Source organism: Palaemon carinicauda, chromosome 1, assembly GCF_036898095.1.
Source record: "Palaemon carinicauda isolate YSFRI2023 chromosome 1, ASM3689809v2, whole genome shotgun sequence".
Lineage (NCBI taxonomy): Eukaryota > Metazoa > Arthropoda > Malacostraca > Decapoda > Palaemonidae > Palaemon > Palaemon carinicauda.
Window position 1 is genome coordinate 55,637,909 of NC_090725.1, and position 27,829 is coordinate 55,665,737.

Here is a 27,829-nt window from a genome sequence, read left to right on the forward strand (position 1 = left end):
AGAAAATAATTCTATCTGTCAATAAGACGCTGCATTGACTAGCTCGCTCGACCACCATCTGCAAGGCAGACATACGCAGCTCATACTCTCTTTATTTGCCCTGAATTTCGAGACGCAGATTTCACCATGCCCAAGAATAAAGGTTTGTAGATATTATGTACCTCGTTGTATGTTGTGAGTGGTGTAAATTTGAATATAATTGAAGCGATAATTGTATATTAGAGTCGACCAACTGGGCATGTGTCATGGAAGTGAATGGAATTATTTTTATTCCTAATTTAATGAAAAAAAATACGAAACCGTCGTCGTTTTCAATATTATAAATTAAGCCATTTAACCCAAAGCTAGTGAAGTTTGATTTATTTATACTGAGATTGTTTTAACGCTGGTTGGAGGTTAAATGTGGCCGTCAGGCGGATATTAAAGGCCAAAGCCCAGCATGACCCAGGCAAGGGCTACGTAAGTAAACAAATACTTTATAATTGGGTTTGCCGAACCTGACTAGTCTACTAAAAATATTATCGTTTACCAAAGATATACTTAACTTTAATTTTTACTGTAGCTAGGCCATCGAGTATCTGCTATATATTTCCACAAGTGGTGCAACTCCTGAATGTTGGCCATATTTTAGAGGAAATTTGGAAACATTTAGCTTTTAGTTTACTGTAGCACAATATTCGTAACCCTACTTGAAACCGTAATAAAACGAGTTGAACCCCCATCACCTAGTTTTGCATCTATGAATAGATATGGAAATATGGAGCCTTTGTACATCAGCGGCCAGTTCATCATGCGTTGATTTAAAAATCGACTAACCTAACCTACAAGCCGTGTTTACCTTCATACCTAAAAGGGGCCCGGGGTGTCTGCCGTTTATGGGGACAGGGATATCTTTCTTATTACTAGCCAAATCGTATTTCATTATGGGGTTGATGTTCTTTACAATTTTCTAACATACCATAATATGATGTTAATTTATCGTTTTGACTAATAACACAATTTACCTTTACCACGGCAATATTTTCTAAGTTCAGCATGGTCCGTACGCAAGTCACGGGTAGCTCCTGCATAGTTTCCAACTTTCCCGATAGACAGAGCCCGTGTCATCCCAGTCTAAGAAACGTTCGGTTTTACAAATTAATACTGTCCCGTCAATCTACATATTTACCCCTTAGTTAAGTATGTAGTTTTTAAGGACACGTCATGTTTAGTGACATTTGATACTGCTGGGATATTTATCATGAAATGTTATGTTAGAAAAAGGCCGTTACAATGCGTCGTACGCTGAAGCCACGGCCAACTTACTCGGTCGTAAAATTTCCCGCAATCATTGTTTCCTGCCTGATTATAATAACACCCGTTTGGCGGCGCTCGATTCGCATATCAGCTGGTCGCGCAAGCATGAACAGTTTTCGATGTTCGTACGTATGTTTTCGCTAATTTCAACAATTTTCATTTTAATCTCTTGTTAAGTTTGTTATTTCTTTCGAAATCGTCCCAAAATTATGCCGAATACTATTTTGTTTTATATACAAACAAAGGTTAGGTTATCCAGCATCTAGTTAAGATATTTCGTCAGATAAAGCCAGTGTCAAACAAAGCAACCGAACTAACCCTTTCGTGGGCCGCGTGATTTCAAATTTTTAATCCCCCCCATGACCCGAGATTGACCTACAGCCGACCCTTTCCAACTCTAACCGCCGTGATGGATAGACCTGTTCCGTATAGTTTCTCTGTGAGTGATATTTTCGAGTTTATCTCCCGTATTGATCAGATTGATGCAATTAAGACCCTCAGATATATACATCTACGTGATTTCACTCGTGTTACCCCCGAATTCTTTCACTATTTATTTCGAGAAGGCCTCTTAAGGGATTTTAGAGGTACATGTAAAAAGTGTAAAACAGGTGATGTGGCCCTGATGTGGTTTTAGCGACTACGAAATTTAAGGTAAGCCTGAGTAACCTATAATATGATCATGTGGATAAGATATAATTTTGAGTGCTGCCCAAAGCTTCTTTTCTGTAGGAGAGAGACTTACGAAGGGGGTCCGGGGGCTTGCCCCCGGGTAGGGGTAGTGACCTGGGAACTACTAGGATTGGTTAGGTTTGGTTTGTGGGGTTTGTATGTTAGCAACAGTGTTTGGGGGGTCGCAGGGGGGCGTCAGCCCCCCCGTTTAGTTCACGATGAAGGTAAGGACATGGAACTTCTTTTCTGTAGGAGAGAGACTTACGAAGGGGGTCCGGGGGCTTGCCCCTGGGTAGGGGTAGTGACCTGGGAACTACTAGGATTGGTTAGGTTTGGTTTGTGGGGTTTGTATGTTAGCAACAGTGTTTGGGGGGTCGCAGGGGGGCGTCAGCCCCCCCGTTTAGTTCACGATGAAGGTAAGGACATGGCTTGTAGGTCAGGTTAGGAGGGGAATTTTGGGTTAGTTGTCCATTTTTCTCGCACATTTCCGACATCCATGACCAGAGGGTTCCTAGTATGTAGATTGTTGGGACAAGCATTTACAAAACCAGTGAATTTAATATTTCATTCCGTGATCATTCCCGCGAAAAAGAGCAGATTTTCCTACTCAGTTTCCAACTTTCCCGATAGATAGAGCCCGTGTCATCCCAGTCTAAGAAACCTTCGGTTTTACAATTTAATACTGGTTTTACAATTTAATACTGTCCCGTCAATCTACATATTTACCCCTTCGTTAAGTTTGTAGTTTTTAAGGACACGTCATGTAATCATTCCCGTAAAAAGAGCCGATTTCGGACTTTTTTTTACTCGATTTCAAGAAACATTCGGTTTTACAATTTAATACTGTCCCGTCAATCTACATTATTTACCAAATCATTCCCGTAAAAAAGAGCCGATTTCGGACTTTTTTACCTCGATTTTCGGCCGGTCAAAGGGCTGTCCCCATAAACGGCAGAGGCTCCAGGGGCCCTAGTGCACCCCTGCAACCCCCCCTTACACTGCCGTATTCTAAGTTAAATACATATAAGTGGCCGCCATCATACATACACTTCGAAAATACCTTTTTTCTGCTTTTGTTTAGGTTGTCATGACAGATGAAGACCCCGATGTGTTTTCCGAGTTTTATGGATGGATTAACGCAGGTGGTATGGGAGCAGGTTGTTTATGCCGTTAGAATTTCAAGCCAAGAGTCATTTAGGCCATGGGTCGTTTAGGCCGCAATTTTAATGACCACCATGTCCGTAATCTTAAAACGGTCCCAAAACACTTAATATTCATAGAACTACTAAATTTGAAATTTTGTGTTTGAAAGTTCCATCCCTCAGTGCACTGCCTTAGTGTGAAAAATATCGTATATACTCAACGTATCATGCTAGGTTTGAAGACTAATTTTGAAGCTAATTTCTAGGAGGACTGCAATACTTGATTATAAAGCTTAGGAAATTATTTATATAGTCTCATATCAAACTATTATCTCGGTTTCCATACACTTTGTCACGTGTTTAAATTCGGCATTTGCATTTAATTACATGATTTGCACATAAATTCCCACCAGTTTTTCGTTTTATTTCTTCTAGTTTCTAACACAGCTCTCCCTGATTCCAAACAGAAAAGTGCCTATGAAAATTGGTTTCTCGTCTTCAGCTACACGTTTTTTTGTATATTTGGCAGTATATTTTCTTGATCTTTTCTCTGTAGTGAATAAGGGTATAAGGTGAAAATGTCAGTCTTGTTACTTAACTTTCTAACAACTACGGTTTACTATCTATCATACGATGGTTGAAATACAAGCAAAGCAGCTGCTATCTGATTCGATTGTTCATAACCGAACAGCCGTTTTTTGTTTGGTTGTTATTGTATGCGTTTATGCAATGATTAAAACTTTACTAACGATACTTTTTTGTTTGTTTATTGTATGCGTTTATGCAATGATTATAAAGATAATAACGTTATTTAACTAATTAAGCTAGAATTTTTTAAAACTATCTATTAGTTGTTAACTTATTAATAAAATAGTTTGGTAGCTTGTTAGCAAAGAGTGAGTTTTTACAAATAGAATAAAATTTACATTGCTCACCTGATGAAAAGACCCTGATTTTTATCACCGGAAGATAAATTTAAAAAGAAAGTTGATATATACTGAAAATATGATTGATACCTATGAATAAAATAATTGTTTTACTTGTCCAGGAAAAGATTTCACTTATTTCTACATGTTAGAATTATAGAAATATAAATGTGTTGGTATGCTTTTAATGAATAATTAGGGATCACTGCCTGAACGACTCGGCCTAAACGTCTCTCGGCTTAAGTGACATCCTGCTTAAACATCTCTCTGCCTAGATGACTTGCTGCCTAAAGGGGTCACGGCATAAGAGGATCACAGCCTAAATGACTCGAACTTGGTGATATGCCTGAAAAACTCAGTTTCAGGAGTGAAGCTGGATGGAAAGCAAATGCAGGGTTGAGACTTAACTTCTAGTGTAAGTTAAGGGTATGGCAGTCTAAGGGGGGATTTGCAGTTGAGGCATATCCCCTTCCCGGAGCCTTTGTATATCAGCTGCCAGTTCCTCGCGTTCATTAAAAATGGACATCGACTGACCAAAACTTTCCCCCCTAATGCAACCTATAAGCCATGTCCTTACCTACTTACCTAAGGGGGGGCCGTAACTCCCACCTACAACCCCCCCTTACACTGCCGTATTCTAAGTTACATTAGACATAAAAATACACACAGGTGGCCGCTATCATACATACACCCCCCCCCCTTCCCTTTGTAGTTAAGGATATGACTCATAGGTTAGGTTAGTTGGGGTTCTTTTTTTTTTTTTTTTTTTTTTTTTTTTTTTATAAATTTCCGCTGTAACTTCTGAAATTTTAAAATTTCCCAAAATTTGAAAAAAGTAACGGTTTAGCCAGGGAAACTACAAATTATTTAAAATTTGCTATATTCTCCAGTAATATATTATATGTTCTTTAATTTCTAGCCAAATACATGTACTATATATTTTTCCTACTCCCCATCTTGTGTTTTATGCATTTCTGACCATGATTATTGGGGTTACCAGCTGTTTTAGTGTTTTGACTCCCTTGTATAAAGATAATTATGGGAAACCGGGCATACTTTGGGGTGGGAAAATTCCAAAATCAAGTGATTTGCTGCAATAATAGTGGTCAGAAAGGCAAAATAAACATAAAATAACTAGTTGAGAAAATATATGGTTCATGTAAGTGGCTGAAAATTAAAGTATCATAATTATCTATGATTTACTAAATGTCCTCATGGTTTTTGCTCTGCCATGGCCCTCTGCTCGCAAAAAAGAAAAATGTCACTGCTCCTATGTTCTGCCTGGTGATACATGTTGAGCTGCGCTCGCAAGCCCCGTTGGTTATTTTTTACTTTCACATGAGTAGCAATAGCTATAAACTGAACGGAGACCTTTTTCATTATAATGAATTGCTGACATAGATGAAATTACACTTTCAAAATAGATTGTACTTCCCTTAGTTCCCGCTTGGAAATGTCTTTGTGATGGTGGTGAAGGGAAGGGTAGAAAAAAAATGGCTGTTGTGAAACAATATCCAGGAACTTGTGCATAAATAATTGGAAGCCCGTACTTGGTTAAAGAATCCAGTTGATGATTAAGACACAAGAAATAGAATAGCTCGCAAAAGTGAGTGCATGTAACGCATGAGCAATAAATCTCCATCAGTCTCCCAAATGTAAACAATGGAGTTAGTGAGAGATTTGACTTCACATTACTGTATAATCAACCTATATGCAAGTTATGATGCCCCAGCCTCTATTAAACATATTGAGAAAAACACCAAACTAGCCATCACTCGTCCATTTCTTATAGCGAATTTCAGTTTCGCTAGTAATTAAGGTATCGTATTTTAACCTATTCCCTTAGAAAATCTTTTGTGAAAGATTGTTACATATCATTCTGGAACTAGTACGTATTAGCTTGTCAGTGCATCTGCACACCTACAAACAATCCCCATGTCCTCTTTCTCACAAAGCCTCTGATATGCGTCCGCTTTCCCTCAAAGGCTCTTGAGATGTTTCCGCTTTCCTTCAAAGGCTCTTGAGATGTTTCCGCTTTCCCACAAAGCCTCTTGAGATGCGTCGGCTTTCCCACAAAACCTCTTGAAATGCGTCCGATTTCCTACTAAGCCCCTTGAGATGTGTCCGTCAGTATATACACAACACGAATACTTACTACCACATGTTCACACCGATTCTTTAAAAGAATATCCACAAAAAATTGCTGCCGCCTTTACACGTTCTTGTGTTGGCAAGTCTCCTAAACGGGCCACCACCATTATCCGTCATCCTGGCGAACATGCTCCTGTTGGTGTATGGTCTGTCTCCACTAGGCTTCCTGGTGAATACGCTGCTGTTATTACGCATTTCAACTTGTGGCCCCGTCGCTTACTGTTTCCAGGACTTAGCCCTCTCTATACATCAGTGACTTATTGGTTAAAATCTTCAGACCATTGTAAAAAATCTGTAGTACAGTGAACCCTCGTTTATCGTGGTAGATAGGTTCCAGACGCGGCCGCGATAGGTGAAAATCCGCGAAGTAGTGACACCATATTTACCTATTTATTCAACATGTATATTCAGACTTTTAAAACCTTCCCTTGTACGTAGTACTGTTAACAAACTACCCTTTAATGTACAGAACACTTAATGCATGTACTATAGTACCCTAAACTAAAATAGGCACAAATATTAAAGGCAATTTTATATCATGCGTTTCCTAAACACGCTAAAAAGCACGTTAAAAAATGGCAACCAATGTTTTGTTTACAATTATCTCTGATCATAATGAAGAAACAAACTGGAGGTAGAGCTTTGCTTATTACCCAGACATATTTCCCATACTATTCCCTTAGAACTACATCACATCTTCCTACTTTAGATTAGATATATATATATATATATATATATATATATATATATATATATATATATATATATATATATATATATATATATATATATATATATATGTGTGTGTATATATATATATATATATATATATATATATATATATATATATATATATATATATATATATATATATGTATACACATATACATACCTACATATATACATACATACATATATACATAAATACAGAACATGCATACATATATATATATATATATATATATATATATATATATATGTTACTGTATATATATAGGTTATGGAAAAAATCCGCGAAGTGGTGAATCCGCGATGGTCGAACCGCGAAGTAGCGAGGGTTCACTGTATTAGTTGTAAGACTGGTGATGGAACAGAGTGCAGAACTGTATCCTCTGACTCAGAAATTATCCTTCCTGCTTCCCAGTGTCCTGTTTTACCAGCACATAAGCATCCGAGACCTAGTTCTCTTCCGGATGTTGTGTTATTTCGTAAACATACACTGCCCCCCCCCCGAGTTGAAGGCTCTGAAATATCTGAATATTCTAGAAGAGATTACAGATTACACAAATCTAGTTCGCCTCATTCCTCAGCTTAGAAAGAGGTAAAACCTCCACGTCCTCCACCATCTCATGAACCTATTTCACATGTGTGATGCACCTAATTTGTGTCTTCTTGTTCTCCGTCACTCTCCTCAGTTTATATGCATGAGGGTTACCAGGAGAGAAAACATGTCTTGAGAAATGTAAAAATTCCAGGACAATGCCTTAGGCAGGAACCAACTCCTTCAATGTCTAGGCCTAGAACCATGTCTCCTGGCTCTTTATTCTTTTACGTTATAGAAGATTCCAGACCAGTCTGCTGAGGCAGATTCTTCAGAGGTGACAGGTGGTACTCCCCAGGAAGTCCCATCTGGCCCAGGGAGGCATCTTCCATAAAAATACTGTAAGGTCTTGTGCTCCAATTGTTGGGAGATGGTGTTTTATCGATGGCTTCTTCCTGGACACACTAAGTGCTAAGCACACGATTGATATTCTTCTCTCTAGTCAAGCTAGAAATGCTTTAATCCAAATAAATAAGCAAATTTCAGATGTGGAAAATTCCCTTAGATCAGGCAAGTCATTGAGATTGCTTCCTCCTGCTCTCCCATCAACGGAAGTTTTACGTTCCTACAGTAGCGTATCCCATTCCCTCACTGGTTGACCCGGATTTAGCCGTCCTGACACCAGGGGCATCAAGTTACCGCCTTAATCAACAAACAGCTCCCTTTTCTGCTCCTGAGTTGCAGAAACTGGAGTTTGCAGCTCTGTCAGCTTTTCAAGCCGGCTCATGGCTTGACCACTGTTTCGAAGAACGTTAGATGCTGATGTTTGAGGCTCTTGATCGCTCCAGAGCGAAAACTCTTTGAGTACACTTTTCAACAGTGTTCTTTCATCTGAGGAAATTGTCCTTAAAAGGAGGGACGTCATGACTAAATTTGCCCGTCATGTCTTCCAGGGATACGTTGGCCCTTAGAAATACTAACGTTATTGATCATCCGCCATTATTCCTGCCTGCGAAAGTTGCCTCGGCAATAGAAATGTGGGAAAAGTTTAGTCAGGCTTTTCTTTTTTAGGAAAGCAGCTGCAACTTGCTTCTCTGCTCCTCCGCAGCTATGCCTCGACCTTCTCCACTTAAACAGGCTCCCAGCATCGTCTTTTGACAGAACCGGACCCCTATCAACAATTTAAGAAACAGAAAACTATCGTCCTCCTTTTGGTGTAAAGGCTATCTTTTTAAATATTAAACTTAGCCGGTGAATATATAATAGCTGACGTCTCCGACGGCCCGACAGATCCAAAAACTCGCGAGCGATCGCCGTGAAGGTTGCGGGTGTGCCCACCAGCGCCGACTATCGGCCAGATACCGCATATACTTGTCAACCACTCCAGTTCTTCTCTGTCGGTCTTGCCGACAAGTTGGTTCCGCTCGCTTTAGACCTCGAGTTTTCTACCGAATTGGTGAAGTACTTTGTTTTGTTTGTTTTATTGGCGTTCGCTGTGTTGGTGTGTCTCTTCAATAAAACTCTTGAAACACTTTTTTTGGCTTGTGTTTCTTGTTGATGAATTTGGCTTTGACTTGGATTTTCTTTGGTTGTTCAAAATGGCTGACCCTTCTCCTGTATATCGCAAGTGTGCGAGAGAATGTAACAAACGTCTTCCCAAGGCCTCTATCGACCCTCATACTGTTTGTTCTAATTGCCGGGGTAAAACCTGCCAATTAGGAGATCGGTGTGAGGAGTGCGTGGTCTTGTCGGAATTCGAATGGCTTGAGTATGAAAAATATACTCGTAAGCTCGAAAGAGATAGGGTGAGGAGAAGCTCCTCTAGATCTTTGGAATTTTCCTCCTCCCATGCCCCTGAACCTAATCCTTCCCCTGTAGTGGTTGTTCCTGAACCCCCTGCTAGCACTCATGAACCGTCTATGCGGGATTTGTTTTTAGCGATTCAAGCTTTAGGCGAGAAAGTTGTCCTTAGCCTCGGACCGAAACCAGTTAATGTCCGATGTAAAGTTGTTGAAAAGTGGTAAAGCAGAAAATCTAAGTGGTAAAGTGATAAGTGCGCAAAATGTGTTTAGTGTTGCGACCGAGGGTTCGTCTGTTCGTGCTTGTCGCTCCCCTAGTCCGAGACCTCTTTCAGGCTCCCCTGCACCAGGGAGAAGTAATGTCGTAGGACTTAAGGGGGCGAGAGGTGTAAACCAGCGTACAGACGTTCCCTCTTTGGTATCAGACGTTTCTCATCAAGAACGTCCTTACCATAAGACGGGTGAGACTAAGTTCTCCTCGTCCTCTGACGACTTATCGCATAAGAAACCTTGGCGCAAGGTATCTAGGCCCTTAAAGCGAAAGTCAGTCCCTTCAGGACAGGTCCAGCGTCCTGGCTGTAGCCATTGGGGCAGCTCTGACCACTTGCAGTCATCGGATGACTGTTCGCCTGTTAAGCGAAAGCGTAACACGGAGTCCGAGGGTCTCGGTAGAGGCAATGTTTTGCCAGCGCAGACGTTACCGACGTCACGGCCCGTTCCGACTCCCGTTGACCCGAAGTGGGTTGTCCTGCGGGACATGCAGTCTAAGCTTTCCTCTCTCATGAAAGATTATGAGCATGGACAGGTTCACGATGATCCTTTGCTTGCGGTTCGCCAGTGCGATGAACGTGACTCTGGCCTTCAGCCGCCTAAACGAGTGTTTTCTCGTCCGTTTGATGTTAGTACTAACGTTTCTAGTGCTTTGAAACGCGATGCTAGTCGTGTTCCTCGTCTTTAACGTCAGTCACGTGACGTGGAACCCCCCTTGCTACAGTCTCGGACTGACGTTCAGCAGCTGCCACCGCAGCCCCGCACTGACGTTCGCCGACCGACTCTGTTGCCTCGCCGTGACGTTGAGCGTCTGTCACCGCAGTCGGAAGTTGTTTTGCCTGCTCAGACCCTGCAGTCAATGCAGTCTCGACTTGATGTCGAGCGACATTCAACTCAAACTGCTGTTGCTTGTCAGTCACAAAACTTTGTCTTTTCAGCCGCGGCGTGACGTTGTTTCCTCTGCTGTTGCTGCTGCTCCGTCGCTTGTTGACATTGCCTGTCAAGCGTTGCCTCCTAGGCATGTCTCTCCGTATCACGAGACTCGGCAGTTGTCGGACGAAGTTCCGTCGGATGAGGAAGTCGCTGATCCCCTTCCAACTGATATGCCTTTGGGGAATTTTTCAGATGGAGAGGAGCCTAAAGTTGATCAGCCCTCTCTTGATTTTAAAAAGATCATGCTGATTTTTAAGGAACTTTTTCCTGACCATTTTGTGACTGCTGCTCCTCGTTCGCCTCCGTCAGAGTTCACGCTAGGCCTAGCTGCTTCGACGCCGTCGTTTACTAAGCTAGTGCTCTCTCGCTCTTCTAAGAGGGCTTTGCGTTTACTAGGCGACTGGTTGATGACCAGGAGGAGTTTGGGGAAGACAGCCTTTGCCTTTCCCCCTTTTAAACTGGCTTCTCGAGCGAGCGTCTGGTATGACACGGGAGAAGTTCTCGGCTTGGGAGTTCCTGCCTCTGCCCAGGGAGACTTCTCAAGCCTCGTAGACTCTCCCCGTCGTCTGGCCATGAGACGCTCAAAAGTGTGCTGGTCCTCTTCGGACCTTGATCATCTCCTCAAAGGGGTCTATAGGGCCTTTGAAGTTTTTAACTTCTTGGATTGGTCGCTGGGAGCCTTGAGCAGGAAGATCTCTTCAGCCGACCGAGATGTGTGTGTGCAAATTATGTCCTGCATGGACAAAGCTATCCGTGATGGCTCTAATGAACTCGCTGCTACGTTTACGGCAGGAGTCCTTAAGAAGAGGGAGACTCTTTGTTCGTTCCTGTCTGCAGGAGTAACTCCCTGTCAAAGGTCGGAGCTACTCTTTGCGCCGTTATCATCTGCCTTGTTCCCACAGCAGTTGATTAAGGATATCGCAGCGTCGCTTGTACAAAAGGATACCCATGACTTGATGGCTACGTCAGCGCGTAAGGCTGCTCCTTCTTCATCCTCTTATGTCGTTAGACCTAAGTTCGATACTCCAGCGACGAGATTTATCCCGCCCTTTCGTGGCAGAGCTCCCAGTAAGGGAGGCGCTCGTGCTGATAGTAAGAGAGGTAAGAGGAGAGGATCTAAGTCCTCCCGTGGCAGAGTCTGACTGCCCACGTCCTCAGACAGCGGTAGGGGCCAGATTAACCAACTTCTGGCAGGCCTGGGAGAAGAGGGGTGCAGACCGGGAGTCTGTTGTGTTGCTAAAGGAGGGGTACAAAATACCTTTTGTACGGAGACCTCCTCTGGTAAAAGTCCCTATAGACCTCTCTCCCAGGTATCGAGAGGAGTCAAAGAGACAGGCACTACAGCTGCAGGTGTCTCAGTTGCTAGAGAAGGGAGCGGTGGTGAAAGTCTCGGACCTTCAATCACCGGGGTTTTACAACCGTCTCTTCCTAGTTCCAAAGCATACAGGAGGTTGGAGGCCGGTGCTGGATGTCAGTGCTCTCAACGTTTTTGTTGTCAAAACAAAATTTACGATGGAGACCACCAAATCCGTTCTAGCAGCAGTCAGAGAGGGAGACTGGATGGTCTCTCTCGACCTGCAGGATGCGTACTTCCACATTCCTATACACCCGGATTCTCAACCGTATCTGAGGTTTGTATACAGGAATGTGGTGTACCAATTCCGAGCACTGTGCTTCGGCCTCAGCCCTGCTCCTCTTGTTTTTACGAGGCTCATGAGAAATGTAGCAAAATTTCTACATTTGTCGGGGATTCGAGCCTCCCTGTACCTGGACGACTGGCTGCTCAGAGCGTCGTCCCGTCATCGCTGTCTGCAGGACCTTCAATGGACGTTGGATCTTGCAAAGGAGTTGGGCCTGTTGGTGAACATAGAGAAGTCTCAACTGACTCCCTCCCAAACGATTCTCTATTTGGGGATGGAGATACAGAGTCTAGCTTTTCGGGCTTTTCCGTCTGCCACCAGGATAGAGCAAGCCTTGCTCAAAGTCCGTCTCATGCTAGAGAAAGACCATTGCTCTGTGAGAAGTTGGATGAGCCTCCTAGGGACGCTATCATCCCTGGAACAGTTTATCTCTCTAGGGAGACTTCACCTTCGCCCTTTCCAGTTCCATTTAGACTCCCATTGGAACAAGAACAAAACTTTGGAGGCGGTCTCGATCCCGATCTCCGTATCAGTCAAGACTTGCCTGAGCTGGTGGGACAGCAACATACGTCTTCGAGAAGGTCTGTCCCTGGCAGTCACGAACCCAAACCACGTGTTATTTTCAGACGCGTCGGATTTGGGTTGGGGAGCGACTCTGGAAAGTCTGGAATGTTCGGATCTTTGGACGACAGAGCAGAGAAGCCTTCACATCAACTGCAAGGAGCTGTTGGCTGTTCACTTAGCACTGACAAGTTTCGAGAGTCTTCTTTGAAACAAGGTGGTAGAAGTGAATGCGGACAACACCACGGCCTTGGCGTATATCTCCAAGCAAGGAGGCACTCACTCCCACGCTCTGTTCGTCATCCCAAGGGACCTCCTCATCTGGTCAAAAGATCGAGGCATCTCACTGTTGACGAGGTTCGTCCAAGGGAAATTGAACGTCTTGGCGGACTGTCTCAGTCGGAAGGGTCAGGTGATCCCTACAGAATGGACCCTCCACAAGGATGTGTGCAAGTGTCTTTGGATGACTTGGGGTCAGCCCACCATAGACCTCTTTGCAACCTCGCTGACCAAAAGGCTCCCAACTTATTGCTCTCCAGTCCCAGATCCAGAGGCGGCCCACATAGATGCCTTTCTGTTGGACTGGTCTCACCTGGACGCTTACGCATTTCCGCCGTTCAAGATCGTCAACAAGGTGTTACAGAAGTTCGCCTCTCACGAAGGGACAAGGTTGACGTTGGTTGCTCCCCTCTGGCCCGCGAGAGATTGGTTCACAGAGGTACTTCAATGGCTGGTAGACGTCCCAAGGAGTCTGCTCTTACGGCAACCGCACGCAAGGAGACTTCATCAAAACCTCCCCGCGCTTCGTCTGACTGCCTTCAGACTATCGAAAGACTCGAGCTCGAGGCTTTTCAAAGGAGGCAGCCAGAGCGATCGCGAGGGCTAGGAGATCATCTACTATCAAGGTATACCAGTCGAAGTGGGAGGTATTTAGAGAGTGGTGCAAGTCCTCCTCTATTTCCTCTTCCAGTACCTCTGTAGCGCAAATTGCGGACTTTCTCCTGCATCTGAGAAATGTTCGCTCCCTCTCTGCTCCCACCATTAAAGGCTACAGGAGCATGTTGGCTTCTGTTTTCAGACATAGAGGCTTGGATCTGTCAAATAACAGAGATCTCCAAGACCTCCTTAAGTCTTTCGAGACCTCTAAGGAGCGTCGTATGTCAACTCCTGCTTGGAACTTGGACGTGGTCCTGCAGTTCCTGATGTCAGACAGGTTTGAGCCATTACATTCAGCCTCCCTGAAGGATCTCACCCTCAAGACACTTTTTTTTAGTGAGCTTGGCTTCGGCTAAAAGGGTCAGTGAGATCCATGCCTTTAGTAAGAACATCGGCTTCTCTACGAATAAAGCTATATGTTCTCTTCAACTTGGTTTTTTGGCCAAGAACGAACTGCCTTCTCGCCCTTGGCCTAAATCTTTTGAAATACCTAGTCTGTCAGAAATCGTAGGTAATGAAGTTGAAAGAGTGCTGTGCCCCGTTAGAGCTCTTAAGTTTTACTTAGCTCGAACTAAACCTATACGAGGTGGTTCTGAGGCCTTATGGTGCTCCGTTAAGAAGCCCTCATTGCCCATGTCTAAAAATGCCTTATCGTACTTTATTAGATTTTTAATCCGGGAGGCACATTCTCATTTAAATGAGAAAGATCGTTGTTTGCTTAAGGTCAAGACTCACGAAGTGAGAGCAATAGCGACTTTGGTGGCTTTTAAGCAAAACAGATCTCTTCGAAGTATTATGGACGCGACCTTTTGGAGGAGCAAGTCAGTGTTCGCTTCATTTTACTTAAAAGACGTCCAGACTCTTTATGAGGACTGCTACACCCGGGGTCCATTCGTTGCAGCGAGTGCAGTAGTGGGTGAGGGTTCTACCACTACATTCCCTTAATCCCAATATCCTTTTAATCTTCTCTTGAAATGTTTTTTAATCTTGTCTTGGGTTGTACGGAAGACCAGGAAGTCTTTCGCATCCTTTTTGATTTGGCGGGTGGTCAAATGTTGTTTCTTGAGAGCGCCCAGATTAAGGGTATTGATGAGGTCCTGTTATAGGGGTGTTCGCCCTGGATATAACAGCTCCTGGAAGTCTTTCAGCATCCTGGAAGGATGGCTGGGCTTCGTGAGGAAAGCGGACTAATGAGGCAGAGTAATCATCAGAGTCAGCTTCCTTACCAGGTACCTATACTTAAGTTGGTTTTTATGAAATATTTGTCAAAAAACTCTTGAGCATATACGCCTTTATTGTATTAATACTGGTCTCTACCCACCACCATGGGTGTGAATCAGCTATTATATATTCACCGGCTAAGTTTAATATTTAAAAATATTTTCCTTATAAAATAAATTTTTGAATATACTTACCCGGTGAATATATAAGATTAAAGGCCCTCCCTTCCTCCCCGATAGAGACCCAGCGTACTGAGAAGAACTGGAGTGGTTGACAAGTATATGCGGTATCTGGCCGATAGTCGGCGCTGGTGGGCACACCCGCAACCTTCACGGCGATCGCTCGCGAGTTTTTGGATCTGTCGGGCCGTCGGAGACGTCGGCTATTATATATTCACCGGGTAAGTATATTAAAAAATTTATTTTATAAGGAAAATATCATTTTTTCCTAGAAGAGCAGTTATTCATCAAACCAACAGATCTTATGTTATTTATTAATGGATATTCTTTTGGCAAAGCTGGAAGGTAGCTAGTTAGACTTGGGTAGGGGGTGGCTAGGGATACTAGCTCTTTTAGGCTGGTAGAGAGCGGTTGTCTCCTCTTTCTCCTCCTCAAGGTTTAGACATTGATGAACACTGTTGTTTACGCTCATCTTTCCTGAGTGTAGGGAGTGGTCTGCCTCCCAGTAAAAGAAGTTTTGGCGGCGCAACTGGTCTCACTCCAAGTCTAACTCGGAGGTGAAGAGATCGTAAGTAAATATCTGTAGAGTGGTAGGTAAGCCCCACCCACTCGACAGGCCACTTAGCTCTCACTTTGACCTCACACATAAGACATAAAGTATTAGATGTGGCGGGGATTGTAACTTGATTAGTGGACTCCGCTTTGTAGTTAAGGAAATACAAATTACTTCAAATGACAAATTATAGAAAATTTGGGTTTTTCCCTAACTAATACAAACCTGGAGTTATTTACATAAGTTGTCCTACTATCACCTGTCCCCAAATACGCCTGCAATAGAAAAGTGACTAGATCACTATCCCGTAAGTACAGTATATATATCTACAGTAAAGGCGGCTAGTACCCCTAGCCACCCCCTACTCAGTGTCTAGGTAGGGTTACTAATCGTTACAATCCCTGCCACATCTAATACTGTATGTCCTAGGTGTTAGGTCAAATTGAGAGCTCAGTGGCCTGTGGAGTGGGTGGGGCTTACCTACCACTCTACACATATTTACTGTTACCTCGTTAAGTTTTACCAGCCGTATCCAGCTTCACTAGTAGCATACAGTACTCCTACTAAAGGACTCGGGTTTGTATATTTTGGACAAATACAAATTACTTTGAAAACTAGTTTTTATGATGGTCAAGTTCTTTTTAAGTGAGCTAGGTTTTATGGATATACGAGTAGAAATGTTTTTACATGATATTAATTTAATCTGAACTTATTTGTATCATGGCTTAAATATAATATTGTTACAGGAAAGGGAGGTAAAAACAGGCGTAGGGGAAAGAACGAAAATGAAGCAGAAAAACGTGAATTGATCTTCAAGGAAGAAGGACAGGAATATGCACAGGTATTTTTGATTGAATTTTGTACCTGTTAATGAAGTTTTGTAAGCACAATACAGTAAAAGCTATAGTATGTTCCCATATGTAAGACAATCTCTCTCTCTCTCTCTCTCTCTCTCTCTCTCTCTCTCTCTCTCTCTCTCTCTCTCTCTCTCTCTCTCTCTCTCTCTCTCTCTCTCTCTCTCTCTCTCTCTCTCTCTCTCTCTCTCTCTCTCTCTCTCTCTCTCTCTCTCTCTCTCTCTCTCTTTTTCCTTTTTTTTTTGAAGTCTTGATATTTCTTCAAACATTATAAAATTCTTTGTATCATTACTTAATGTTTCGATAATGGGAATAGTAACACATCGGAAGGAAATCACTTGATTTGCCACTCGCCTTCCGCCAGAAATGTCCTCAGACATCAGAAATGTTTATTTTCATTAGTAAAAGTGCATGATTGAAACATATACTGTAATTTAAGTGGATGTGTATTGGCCTGAACATGAGAGATGTGCTAATGTATACTCTTTTTTTTGGAAGTGCCTTTTATCATTCATTGATCCAAATATATAACATTTGCTCTCAAGTCAGAATTATTAGCTCTTGTGACTGGGATGTCAGTAACATCAGTTTATTTTTATGAAATTTTATGATTTTCTTTGCTTTGGTTTTCAGTTTCAGAAACTATAAACCAGAGGAATTTTGTTTCAGGTGAAATGTTCATTGTAAATACTGTACTAGTGTAGTGATAAGAGAAACATTTGAAAAAAAAATAAAAAATTAGTGAATGTAAAACGAATAGTACAAGTCTTTATGAGATCCTTTACCTTACAGGTCACTAAAATGTTAGGAAATGGAAGACTGGAAGCTTTGTGTTTCACGGATGGCATGAAAAGGCTGTGCCACATTAGGGGTAAATTAAGAAAGAAGGTGAGTACAGTATAGTTGAGATAACTTTTTATTACTTTTCAAGATAGGAATGGCCTTTTCTTAGGTCAAGTTCATTTTTATATTAATTGCAAATCCAGTAGCTTTAATAAATAAGTGAAATTGTCATGAATTAATTGACTCATGATTGCAATTAAGATAGAGTTCAAAATTTCTGATACTAAAAATGCTCAAAATTGCAGTTGAAGTAGTTGTTTATTTCTTGTGCTAAAATATTTAAAATTGCATTTGAAATATTTGATGCTAAAAATACTCATGATTGTGATTTAAAATGATTTTGTCAATTTATAATGCTAAAAGTGCTCATTATTGCAATTGAAGTAGTTGACAATTTCTGATGCACAAAATTCTCATGATTGAAATTAAAGTGTATGAGAGCTAACAGTTTACAAGAGGAGGAGAACCATGTGAAATTGCAAGCCTTGGAGGAGTTCAAATATTTGTTATATGGCCAATATATTAGATTGCTGGAGTACATGTATCATTATATGTACCAGTACGATCAATCGCTTAATGAGGGCAGTTAAAGTTATTACTACTGTATCCTACTAATAAGATCCCTACACCTGGCATCTGGCTTAAAAATTATAAAGTACTGTGAAAATATTAGAGGGGGTTTAAACAAAAATATTGTTAACAGTTCAATTACAAGGATTTGTCACTGCAACGTTACCCACCTAGACAAGTACAGTAGTAGGAAGTATGGTGTGAAGTAATCTTCATTCAAAAAAGTTTATAGTTTGATATTCAATTTCATATGTATGATTTCTGCGTGTGTACTATGAAAATATTTTGTAAAAAGTGTAAGTTTGTTATTATCTTCTCATTTATTTTATTTTCTGTATTCTTCAGGTTTGGATAAATCAAGGTGACATTATTCTTCTTGGACTTCGAGACTACCAGGATAAGAAGGCAGATGTAATTCTTAAATACAATGCAGATGAAGCTCGTAACTTAAAATCCTATGGCGAAATTCCAGAATCAGGTATTTTGTTTAAATATTGTACTCCTCATAATATTGTTGATTGTGATTAACATAATAAATTTTGAGCATTAAAGCAAGTTGTATCAACAGCAGATATGAAAATTTTTACCAAATCAGCTTTTAATTTTTGTCTTGAGAAACAGGTCAGAGCTAATATATGGTGTGAGGTTTTGATAGATTTTTTAAGCTGCATTACAAGCTCAAACAGTTGCAAAATACATTAAATAATTACATGGTTGTTACCAGTAGATATTAATTACCAATAATTTGTTTTGCATTTTTTCCTGCACGAATATAAACTGTCGTCCTTTAACAGGAGTATGATTTTTAGGGAAGCTGGAATGACCATTTAACCTTTCAGCCAGGGGCTTATAGGTGCTGGCGGTTGGAGGGTATGCCCTTCTCACTTGCCAGGCAGAACAACCCTACCATTGACTTCAACATCAACTTATTTCTCGACCACAAACTTTGAATGTTTGATACTTTTTCTTTGTCTTATGCAGATTGTTTCCTGTTCAGGTAGACTCCGCTGGCATACATGCGAATGTGCCCTGATCAAAATTGGGGGAGGCTCACGGGCAAGTCCGACTTGGAACTCCATCAATATTTTGTCTTCTGCAGGGTTTATGACTGATAGCAGTCATCTCCCTGTGATGAGTGTAGGGCATGATCTGCTTTGCTGTGGGCTGAGTTTGTGAAAAACCCTAAGAGGGATTCTTCGCTGTTAGAGTTAGCAAGGCCTATGCTATTGCCGAAGAAGCTCTATAGCAGCTCTTCTTCATCTAGTTCAAAACACACTGGATTTCCTTCTAATTCCTCTGGGGCTGGGTCCTCGGGAGGAATTTGTAAGGGTATTTTTTTAAGGGAGCATAAGTATAAATTTCCCCACCGAAGGTAATACTCCTCTGCCCTTCTCAGAGTATCCCTATTGCTGTGGTGGCCGAAGATGATGTTCGTAGGGACCTGGACATATGGAAATTGTAATCTTATTTGGGTATCAATGGCAGCCAGGCCCCACCAACGTATAAGCTTCTGGAGATGTTAGCTGATGCAAGGACTGAAGTCTTCCTTTGTTGCGCCTTTCTGTTCTTTATGGAGGAGCAACATGATATGGTTACTTATGAGGAGAAAAGTAACCTCTCCCGTCCTAGTTTTGTCGGCCTTGAAATCCTTGACGTCTTGAGTGTGGTCATGAGAAATTGAAGCATATATGCTCTCCTTCCCCCAACTCGTTTCTTCTATCTCGCTGCTGCTGAACTTTAAAAGAAGTTGCCTGCTTCCTTGAAGTCGCTCGAGACCTCAACTGATTTTTCCCTATGATTGTGCGGTTGCGGTGGTGCAATACTGAAACCCAACCCAGCCCAGGAATGTGTTTTAGTACATGGTAATGGTGCTAACGCTCCTGCTACCAGCACTCGGTTTTGTACAAGACCGAGCTCTCACGCTGTTTTGGTAGGACATTGCCCCACTCTCCCTGTTTCCCTCCTTCTAGACGTTCGTGTAACTCCCTCAATCTTGCCTTTGAAGACGACAGCCCCAAAGTTTTCTTGTGGAGAAGGAACTTTTGATTGTTCTTGCTTGGCTGAGAAACAAGAGCTTCCTTTACCCATACGTGGTAGAAAAGTAGATTGTGGTTCTCCTCGTTACCCACAATCATGTGGGGGAAGATGAGGCACTTATCCTAAGGAATGTCCCAAGCTGGAGTCTGCAGTTCTCTTCCCACAGAAGGACGTCGAGGCTACAATGAAGAAATGGAGGAAGGCGAGTCAACTCGCTGACCATTCAAGCAGACCTTTCAACGGTCCCAGTCCTCTCTAAGGTAATGGCATAAGAGGTTCTGTACATACCAACTTTTGAAGTCAGTGTAGGAGAATCCTCTTGTAGCCTGTAGAACCCGAACTCTTACTCCAGTTGCTTCCACCTCTAGAAAAGACGGGTATAACATTCCTCCCTTTATCCCCAACCTTTCTGAGCCAGGAAGTGTAATAGAGGGAGGAAGGGGACGCTAAAGTCAGTATTCCCTTAAGTTTCCGTGAGTGGGTGGAAGCTTGTCTTGTCAATGGGTAATGTGGCAGAGAATTTGGTGTTGGAAGTACTTCGGGACAGATACTGCCTTCCTTTCATCTGCCCTTGCCCTCCCCTCACTGTAATATTATTCCTGTCCTACCCTCCAGAATTGCTGAAAAATCGGGCTCTTGCGGCAGAGGTGAAAGTGATGGAGTACAACATGCTAGAAGTTGTCCTAGTCAGTGTTCCAGGTTTATACAGTCGACTTTTCCTGGTGGAAAATTCGACAAGGGAATGGAGACCAGTCATCAATCTCTCCTCTGAACATGTTTGTTTTAAAAACTCCATTAAAGATGGAGACTGCAGGTATGGTGCATGCCGCCATCTAGGTAGAAAACTTAATGCTTTCTGTAGACCTCAGGGACGCATGTTTCTAAATACCAATGATCCATTGGACGGACAGAAAGGTCCTCGCCTTCATTCTTGAAGGAGTTGTGTATCTGTTCAAGCCAAGTGCTTTAGACTGTCTACCACAAGCCTCATCTTAGAACCACTCGAACGGAATTTCTCTTATTTTGGTTCCCAATGTCTAGCCGATCTTGTCATCCTTGAGAAGGCAGTTGCTCTAAGATCAAGACAGACTGATTACCTTTCTTATTCAACAACTGGCTCGACATTGGCAATGTCTTCTGGGTCATATATCATTGGTGGAGTAGCTTGCTCCACAAGAGTGTCTACTAGCTATTGTTACAGTGGGGTCTGAAGCATCACTAGTCAGCGTCCACTTATCCCCCTTACCTTCTGCTTCCAGTTGTGAGGGACGAGCTTTTGTGGTGGCTGAATGATGAAAACCTCACCAGGGGAGTTCCACTTGACTCCCTGCCTCTGGAGATGCTGGTATTAGCACAACTGTGCACAGCCAAGAAACCAGTCAGACTTGGGATTGTGGTCCGCAGAAGGCAAATAATGCATCTAGCATTGCAAGCTTTCCAGTAGAGCTGGTAAAGTATAGTGGCCATTCCTTTGGTAGCCTATGTCAACAATCAGGCACACACTTTGGCCTCTTGACAATGCATTGCTCTAGTGGACACGGTCATCTGTCAGGGACAGGTGTGGTCCCTACTTCTTGCAGGTACAATGTCTTCTTGTCCTTTGGGGTTTCCCCATTGATAGACTTGGTTGCCACCTGGCTGAACAAGGTGTTGGTGTTCTCTCCATTTCCAGATGGGTCCACATCTATGGAGGATGCTTTCCAACATCCCTGAGACAACACTGATGCTCATGCCTCTCTGCCCTAGTCTGACTTTTGATTACTCAACATACTGTTGGACAATGTTGAGCCTCAGGACGACCCGCTCTTTGTTGAGGTTACTAATAGGTCTATCCCAATGGGCTAACCTACTCTTGTCAGCTGTCGAGGTACCACAACTTTGTGGTATCTCTGTCTTTTTATGGGTGGCAACTATCCAGCATCTCCTCAAGCGAAAGGCTCTATACGAGGCATTACAAAGAAAATGTCTGGATATTTGCAAAGATCCTCTGCAGCTATCTACCAAATAAGTGGGCTATCTTCTGCGATTGGTGTAAGGTATACTTCTCAGGTCAGTGACTCACTGCAATTGATACTGGTTTTCTCATCTACCTTCATCGCGAGAAGCTCCTCTCGGTCTGCGGTGTAAGGCTATCATTTAGACTTAAGCAAGGTTTTCAGACTGAATTGCTTAGATCTTTCCCCTTCTTGGAAATTGTTTATAGAACTTAAACTCCAAGAATTGAATGTCACTTGAGTTCTTAGCTCTTAAGCGGTATCCGTACGAAAGGGATCTTGCTATTAAGACTTTTTCTGATAGCCTTGGCCTCGATGGAGTGAGTGGGCGAAATGAATGGCATTTTGTATGTCGCAAGTCTATCAGAAGGGTAGCAGGTCGTCTTTACTTCGTCCCGGAGTTTGTGGCAAGGACTGAGAACCTAGCCATCCACAGTTCCAGGTTAGAATCCGCGCTCTCTCTCTTCTCTCCAAGACGTAGCTAGCAGGAATCATGATTACAGGCTTCTCTGTCATGTGATGGTACAGTAACACTACCTAAGAACTTGAATGCTTCAGACTTGAGCAGCAGAGACTTCCTCAGCACCCTGGGGGAGGGGAGCAACGGTTACGTCTCACTTAAGAAAATGTTTCTTGTGTGATTGATCATGTATGCTAACATAGAAATACATTAAAAAATCTTCCATAATCACAAATAAAGACTAGAATCACAAGTGGTCTGAGTTGGTAGTGGGTAAAATGTGTGGATAGTTAAGCTCTTAACCTGGGTTTGTCGGGGTAGGAAGAATAATACTTCACGGTGGGAATATTGTCTTTGGCTAAAGAGAGAGTTGTAATTATGCATGGTCGTAAAAAACACACTAAAATAACTTGAACAATCATGAATAAAGCTAGAAAACCAAAGTCTTCGTAAGTTGGCTGAAGAAAGGAGAAGGAGCTAAATCCTTGAGTGTAATATATGACTATGTGTTACTCTGTTAAACAAATGATTTTAACTTCCATATGGATTATTTTTGTAAATGATGTTTCTGGTATGTTATACACCCTTACACCTGGCACGTTTTGACGTACAGTGAGGTGAGGGTTGGTTTACCTGGTGAGTGGCTGTGCCTATTCTCAGCCTGCGGGCAACTTCAACTACCTCATTAAAAGTTAAAACAGCCGTTCCAACTAAGCTGAAGTCACACTCCTATTAAAGGACTCGGGTTTGTAGAGTTAGGAAAAATACAAATTACTTTTAATATTTGTGATTTTGCACTGTATTTGAAGTATTTCAAGTAAGTGTCTAATTCAGTTTTACTTTTGAGAAAGTAAACAATTTTTTTTTAGTGTTTTATTGAATTTTGTGGCATTTTTGCTACTCTTATCTTCTAATAACATTCAAAAGTATTGACATTTCTCCTTTCTTCATTTCCAGTTAAAGTCAATGAGAATTCCACATTCGTAGAGGACGGTATGGATGACGACATTGAGTTCGATGATTATTCTGAAGAGGAGGAAGATGCTGCAGCTGACATTGATGTGGTAAGTGAATTAGCAGTGAATGTGTATTTCTTTTTTCTTAAGGGTAAATCTTTAGGTTTTTTAAATGTAACTTTGACTTAGATTAGTAATACAGTATACGATAGCACTCTTAAATGGGCGCCATGCTATAAAATGTGATGGTATCAGAAGATAATAAGAAACTTTTGTTCATGAACAAAATACGTAAGAGAACCTAGAACCTGGAATATTGGTGCTTCTATAGTACTATTTCTTTATTTGGCAAGTAGGTGACAGTGTTAGTTAAGGTGTGATAAAATTACAGTACTGTATCAGTATCTGGCGTGTGATGTATAGTAAGTAAATTAATATTAATTTTTGGTGTTGAAAAATGAGTAAGAAAGAATTGAATTCATAAAAACTAATTTAGACCACAATGAATTCTGTATCTGCAGGCAATATTTGTCTTATATTAATAATGTTGGAAAAATGTAAACAAAACCAAAATTTTTTTCAAGTCCGAGGAAGAAAATGTAACAAGTTTATTTCAAGAGCAGTTGAAAGGATTTTTTGCTTCATAATAGTTTTGTGGTTGTTTTTTTTTTCTTTTTTTTATTAAATTTGGATGCATTTTCACAACCAACAACTTCCGAGGTGTTTATTTATTGTCACTGCTACCATTGAAATATGAGTAGTGTACTTATTTTCAAAGACTAATAAAATACTAACTATATCATTTCCATTATAAAACTAACATGTATTAAAAAATTTCTGAATTCAAACATTGCATATTTACAAGTTAGGAATTATATTAATTGTACTCTTAACGGTACTCTCGATAGCGTCAGCTTGAAATCAGCCAATGACAAACATAAGTAAGAAAACCATCGGTAATTTTTGTTAAAGTGTATCTCAAATTGATAACAAAAACAAGTACAAATAGGCTCGCTTGCGTTGAAAAGGAGGTATTCTGTGCGATCTGATCACTCATTGTCACGCTTCCGACCATGGCCTTCTGATGTCAGGTTATCTTGCATCTTCTCTACCTCAAGAGAGTGAGAGGGCAAGAGATAGAAGGGCACCAAAGCTACACACACTTATCTTAAATCCACGATCCGTTCCTCCCCTTCAGAGTACAGACCATGTTCGGTTCTGAGACTGGGGAGGTTACACTCTAAAGGGAAGGAGGAAACATCACACACTGGGTTCTTAAGAGTAGGGATGTGGTAACCTCTCCAGTTAAGGAGGACAGAAAGCAGCTCTCTCCCTCAGGAACGCATCAGTTTTGGACATCGTGATACATTCCTTCCGTAGGAGATGAGAACTGTTGACAAGTGGAGGAAGGAGAGTCATGACTCCCTTATCCACATATCAGTAATCTTCAAAGGCAATGGCCCTACCAGATCAACATCTCCAGACCTTCTACCTCTAGGAAGGGGGGGGGGGGGGAGAGACCCATGCTCATCAATTTTGCTCCTAACCTGGCCACACTGGAAAAGGTGGCAGAGGTTGCTGAGATTATCGAACCCCCCCTCCAGCTTTTGGGAGTGGGGTTGCTTGTCAAGACAATTTGCAGTGTGACAGCGACTAGGTGCAGAAAGTTGGGTGGTAAAAGTCCGAGATGGATAATGCCTTCCTTTCATCAGCTCTCATCCTCCCTTCACTTATTTTCTATTGACGTTCGAAATCCATCCTCCTCGCAAGCGAATTAAAGGTGATGATGTAAGAAATAAGCTCTAGAAGATGTCCATGGCGGGTCACCTGGTTGTTACAGCCGTCTTATTCTAATGAAGAGAACAACGGGTGGGTGGAGACTCATCATTGATCTCTCACTTGAACAAACTCCGTTCAAGCACGGCATGTACAGCCATCAGGAAAAACGACTTTTTGCTCCATGTTGACCTAATGCATATTTTCAAATAACGATCCATCCCTCCTATCATATACTTTAGACTGACCACTGCTCCCCAAGTGTTCATGCTAGTGTTCAATCTAATCTCTGCATGGGCCCATTCAAATGAGATTCACAATCTGATATCTCTAAATTTGATTAAAGTTGCTCCAAATTTTGACAAACTTGTCTCTAGCCACGATCTGGGGATTATAATCAATCGGTAGAAGTTGATTCTTATGCCCAAGAGACAGGTGGAGAATCTGGGTATGTTGATGGACACGACGGCAGTGAGAGGCTTCCCTTCAGATGATCGCATCAACAGACTCGAGAGAGGTGGTGCAACCAATCTACATTGCTCAAATGCAACTAGCAAGGCAGTGGCAACATCATCTGGGGCATCCTTCATCATTAGAGAAGCTCATACCTCACAAGCATCTCCACCAGAGATCGCTTCAGTTGTGTCTAAAGGGACACTAGTCAGCAGCAGTCTCCAATCCTCCTCGCTTTCAGGTTCCTGTATAACAAAAAGTGGTGGACGATCTTCATTGGTGGTAGACTTTACCAGGGGCGTATGCTGCTGTACACGGATGTGTCAAAGGAGGGATGGCACACCTGACGAAGAAAACTACCTTGGTATTGTGATCTGAAGACAAAAGGAGTATGCATTTCATCCTAATGGAAATATGAGCTGCTCTTCTAGCCTTGCAGTCTTTCCAACAGAGTTTGATAGGGCACTCTGTAACATTGAGGAGCGCCCTCAGTAATCCTGGGGAGAGAAAAAACTACTGTAGTGGCTTACGTCAATCGGGGAGAGATGGTGTCCCAATCTCTCTATGAATTGGCAAAGCAGGCACACATGCATCTGACAACGTAGTAGAACTATCAGCGAGTTATATTATATACCAGGAAAGAGGAATGTTGTAGAAGATTCTCTTAGCTGTCAGAGGCTGGTAGTAGGAATAAAGGGGTATCTGCTTCCCTGCGTGGCGGAAAGGCTTCTTGCCTGTCGGGTGTCTTCAACGATATTATACCTATTACATATTTACTCATTTTCAAAGTTGCTGCATAAGTATTTTGTGCCAAATTTGTGAGGGTTAGTACAAATTAAGAATAATAACAGTCATGTTATCACACTAACCAAGGTGTTTTTTTTACCCAACTTAGACTAGCTTTCATTTTACACTGTGGTCTTCAGTTGTGTATACCCAAATTTTTCACACCGGTTATGCTAACCCATATTTTTCCCTTCTTATCAATATACTATACCAGGAAAAAAATTGTGAAAAATGGAACTTGTACATGGTTTCTTTCTATCTTTCAGATATGAAGCGTGTCATTGGATAAGTTGGTGAAACCCAGTGGGAATTTATAGTATGGTAGTTTGTTCTTCTCGAAGTTCACAATATGTATGCTAAGAAAACCTACTTATGGTTAGTCTATGCCATAGAAAATCTTTTGGTTAAGTTTTACGATCATAACTAAGGACAAAGTTTTATTTGGTTTTTACTAAGATATATTTGTAGCTTCATGTTTTATATTTGATGAAGATCAGTGTGTTGACCTTGTAGTTACCCTTGTGCTGAAGTGTTTAGAAAACGTACAGTATAGCTTTTAATGTATACAAATCTTTATTAATAATTGTATTGAAAAGACACGATTAACAAGGACATTTTCCTTTTTTTATATCCCATTTTTTGTTTAAATTTTTTTTTGGTGTAAAAAATTTTGAAGTATTTATTATGAATTTTGATACAGTATGTAGTTTTCCTCCTGATGTAAACAGCTACAGTTTTGTATTGCATACTGTATTTTAATTTAATAAGCCATGTATAAATTTTATATATGGTCATTATGCTACAGAAAATTGTCACGAGTTCGTAATTGTCTTAAGTATTATCAGAAGCTCCTTAATAAATATGAAATTGTTTGTACTTATATGGTTTTCAGTATTCCTTATTTTAAGGCGTTAAGAAATGCGAACATCTTTAATTATATTTTATGTATTAATGTGCAATATATCAAAACAACCTGAAGTTGTTAGATAATTTAGCTTATGTGAATACATAGCATTGATTGCAAATCCTATAAGTTACTCAAATAATTGCTATACAAATTAAAAAGTAATGCCTTACCTATTCAATGAGTTCTTTTAATTATTTTCATATAAGTGATATAATACTGCTTAAGTTACTCAGTTATTATGGTGGAAACTTGTCATTCCTGTAACTTCGGTCATAATTTCTATTTAAGTTGTTCATGTTAATGGTTTTTACCTGTATCTGAAAACTAAGACAGACGTTAGGCATAAAATGTCAGCTTGAATAGTGTTGTTTAATCACTGCAAGAGGTCTCAAAAGACTCCAATACCATTAACTCTGACTCTAGCTAGAATTTTGGTGGGGCGGCAAAATCACCATCACTATGATATTCTTGGCTCTGTAGGGTGATAGTGCTGTTGGCATATATCTTAAAGATTGTTGTATCAATCTAGCTGAACACACTATTCTATTTGCTGTTACACCTTTTCTTTCATCGATATTTCTAACCTATTAACTTTAAATCTTCATAGTGGTGTTTTCACCTGTTGCAACAATGTTGAGTGGCCTCTCCAGTCC

At 41.4% G+C, this 27,829-nt stretch overlaps 1 protein-coding gene across 1 annotated transcript; it reads left to right on the plus strand.

The window, feature by feature from the left end:
- eIF1A (eukaryotic translation initiation factor 1A) lies at positions 1-27,145 on the plus strand. The gene is made up of 6 exons (XM_068381324.1): positions 1-142; positions 16,287-16,381; positions 17,187-17,282; positions 18,153-18,285; positions 23,256-23,362; positions 26,536-27,145. Exons 1-6 carry the CDS (start codon positions 127-129, stop codon positions 26,539-26,541), a joined length of 453 nt encoding a protein of 150 aa, XP_068237425.1. The 5' UTR covers positions 1-126; the 3' UTR covers positions 26,542-27,145.
- Positions 27,146-27,829: the final 684 nt, after the last annotated feature.

Bases quoted from the DNA above. Each gene is read 5' to 3' on its own strand.
- eIF1A (XM_068381324.1), top strand. The intron at 16,382-17,186 runs GTATTTTTGATT...TTTACCTTACAG, and splicing joins AAGGACAGGAATATGCACAG to GTCACTAAAATGTTAGGAAA. The intron at 18,286-23,255 runs GTATTTTGTTTA...CTTCATTTCCAG, and splicing joins TGGCGAAATTCCAGAATCAG to TTAAAGTCAATGAGAATTCC.